The sequence below is a fragment of the Ambystoma mexicanum genome, chromosome 2p (assembly GCF_040938575.1).
Source record: "Ambystoma mexicanum isolate Mex_15411 chromosome 2p, UKY_AmexF1_1, whole genome shotgun sequence".
In the NCBI taxonomy this organism is placed as follows: domain Eukaryota; kingdom Metazoa; phylum Chordata; class Amphibia; order Caudata; family Ambystomatidae; genus Ambystoma; species Ambystoma mexicanum.
This window is the reverse complement of record NC_090923.1, coordinates 1,472,000,505-1,472,003,731: the sequence shown is the minus strand read 5'-3', so window position 1 is coordinate 1,472,003,731 and position 3,227 is coordinate 1,472,000,505. Positions and strand designations below refer to the sequence as shown.

The 3,227-nt window shown below is 44.8% G+C and overlaps 1 protein-coding gene across 1 annotated transcript; it reads left to right on the top strand.

Moving 5' to 3' along the window:
- The first annotated feature begins 360 nt into the window (after nucleotides 1-360).
- Nucleotides 361-768, top strand: LOC138567903 (uncharacterized). Its single transcript, XM_069646403.1, has one exon. It carries the CDS (start codon nucleotides 361-363, stop codon nucleotides 766-768), a length of 408 nt encoding a protein of 135 aa, XP_069502504.1.
- Nucleotides 769-3,227: the final 2,459 nt, after the last annotated feature.

The window sequence follows — 3,227 nt, the reverse complement described above, 5'->3', positions numbered from 1 at the left end:
GGCTAGAGGTGATTGAACCCTCCAGTAGTCCATGGTCCAGTCCTCCGGTTCTGGTGACAAAGGCAGGCACCTCTCAGCTGTGTGGAGTACAGAGTTCTCAATGCTGTCATCAAGACAGATGCTCACCTCCTACCAAGGACAGAAAAATTGGTAGACACGCTGGGTGATGCCAAGTGTCTCAGCACATTTGATCTCACTGCAGGGTATTGGCAAATAACCCTGACAGAATGCTAAGGAGAAGACAGCATTTTCAACTCCAGAAGGGCTTTACCAGTTATTGGTAATGCCATTTGGATTGAAGAATGCACCTTCCACTTTTATGAGGTTGGTGAACCATAATCTGAATGGGTTGGATGAATTATGCATTGCATATGGGATGATATAGCAGTCTTCAGTACCACTTGGATGGACTGTGTCAAACACCTTGGGATTGTGTTGCAGGCTCTACAGAAGGCCCACCTGACCATAAAAGCCAGCAAGTGTCAAATTGGTCAGGGTTCAGTGATCTACCTTGGGCACGAGGTTGTTGGAGGTAGAATTCAGCAACTTCCCCGTAAAGTACAAGCAGTACAGGACTGGTCTACCCCCAAAAAACAAACCCAAGTGAGAGCTTTTTTGGGCCTCACTGGGTACTACAGGAATTTCATAGCAGACTATGGTACAATAGCTGCCACCCTGACTGCCCTCACTACTACAAAGAAACCCAAGAAGGTCTCTTGGTCTGAGGAGTGTGAGAAGGCCTTTCAAGGCTTAAAGGACTCCTTGTGACAGGCACTTGTTTTCAGGGCCCCTGACTATCAGAAATATTTTATTGTGCGGTCAGATGCCTCTGACACTGGGATAGGTGCAGTTCTATCAGAGCTAGATGAGGAAGTCAGGGAACACCCTATTGGATTCATCAGCCGCCAGCTTAAGGACAGAGAGATCAGGTGGTCTACAGTAGAAAAATTATGTTTTTCTATCAGGCCCTAAGGAAGCTGAGGCCTTACCTCTATGGGACCCACTTCACTGTGCAGACTCACCATAAGCCCTTAAAGTGGCTGATGAACATGAAGAGAGAGAATCCTAAGTTTGCTCAGGTGGTCCATTAGCCTCCAAGGCTTTGACTTCACCATTGAGCATAGACCAGGTGTCCAACATAGCAATGCTGATGGGTTGTCCAGAAAGTTTAACCGACCTGAATTTGAGACTCATCCGGGGGTGGATTAAGTCTGCCTGCCGGGGACTTCCTTATAATAAATTACTTAATGAATCATCATATGTCTGATCATTGTTATTGATCAAGGAAATACTTCAAATGGCGACGAGGATCTGTCATTTAGCAGAAGGAAGTCCCCTGATGTGCAAGGGCCAGTAGTAAGTTTGGGCTGACTATGGAACGAAGAGAGCTGAACCCAAACGAGCGGCATGATCAATGAGACAAGCAAGGTCAGAAATAATGATGCATTTTGGCAATTAAATTGAGATATTTACCTGGAATGGTCATCTAAAGCAAACGCGCGTCATTTGAAAGTGTGCGCGAGCCAGCAACTGAAGTGTGTGGATAGAGCGTGCTGTATGGCAGCGCATCATTGCTACGTGGGAGCCAAGACAAGTTAGTTTAAAGTAAAGGACCCAGGTACGTGCATTACGTGCCTCCATTTTTTTTTTTTGCGAAAGACTTTAATGCCATAGTAACGGCAAACGCTGCGGACGATGCGTTTAAGCGTAACTACGCTTAAAGGAAAAAAGGAGAAAAAAAAACAAAATGGCACGGCACGTGATATGCTGTTGTTGTGACATGTTTCGATGAAACCAGAACATTTCATGATAAACGTAAGAGCGCAGGAATAAGCCACACAAGCTGCTGTTTCAAGGTAGCAATTAAAAAAAAAAAAGAAACTGGATGTAGAGAGAAGTTGACACGAAACAATGGAAAGAACGCAAGTGAAAGTGAGAGTAATTCCATATGTTGAATTAATCTGAATAAATTCCTTTTGTGAATGCTTTCACATACACAAGCTCTGAACACAGTGGGTGCCCACCAACAGTGATAAGGAGATTCCACTTAGTAATTGCAAGCACGTAGTCCACAGGATTACATGTCACACCTGAGTCTATAGGAAAAAAAGGGAATTGACAAAAGTAAAGAGGAGCCTTGCAAAAGAGATGTATCCACCATGCAGAATATTGTGGCTCCAGTGAAATTTTTGGCACTACCTGGCAATCCTGTGTGTCCCTGGGAACAGTGGCTGGATAACTTTCAAGTTTACTTGAGGGCAATTGGTGGAGCTAAGGATGACATGAAGGAGGCCACGTTGCTAAATTGTATAGGGGCAGAAGCTCTGAGAATATTTAGGACTTTACCAGAACCTGGTGACACGGAGGAAGGATCTGGGGATTCAGCCACTAGTGCAAGGAAATATGAGACTGCACTGTTGAAATTGAACAAGCACTTTGGCAATAAAGACGAATATTGTACTCGAACGGTACAGATTCCTTTCTAGAAAGCAGTACAAGAATGAATCAGTAGATGATTGCATCGCAGCTTTCAGAGGTCTCATATCGACATGTGAATTCACGGGTGTGGCGGATGAGTATTTGAGAGACCCACTGGTTTTGCACGTAGCGGATAGTCGAATTCAACAACGACTATGGCAGGCGAAGAATCCAAGTTTAGAACAAGCCATTGAAATAGCGAGGACATTTGAATTGGTAGAGAAGTGCATGAAGGAGCTCCATAATAAACCTGAATGTGTTGACATAAAATCTGTGCAAGACACAAGCGAAGGAAACCCCAGTAGAGACGAGGAGACATTGATTGCCATGGTGAAAAGGATGGCGAAGTCTGATTTTGGCACGAACTTCTCTCAAAACAAGGAGGGGCTCCAGAGACCACAATGCAAGTGTTTTAAATGTGGTTGGTCCAGACATGCAAATACAGAAAAAGATTGCCCGGCTCACTCCGCTGAATGTTACAGATGTGGACAAGTGGGCCATTTTGGAAAAGTTTGTCGAAATGTTAGGGGAAGAGGCAGATTCAATCCACGCTACAATGCCACAAGAAATAAAAATCACTTTGGAAGAGGAGCCACGACAAGTGTGAGGGCATTGGAACAGATGGTTGGGTCGAACGACTTGGTGGCAATCACTAGTGGCTTTGAAGATGAAGTGCATATATTAGCCCTCACTCCAGCTGGAGGCACCGTTGGTCCGTGGGTGCCCCTGGCCATCAATGATATAACACT

Bases quoted from the DNA above. Each gene is read 5' to 3' on its own strand.
- LOC138567903 (XM_069646403.1), top strand. From the start codon at position 361: ATGCATTGCATATGGGATGATATAGCAGTCTTCAGTACCACTTGGATG.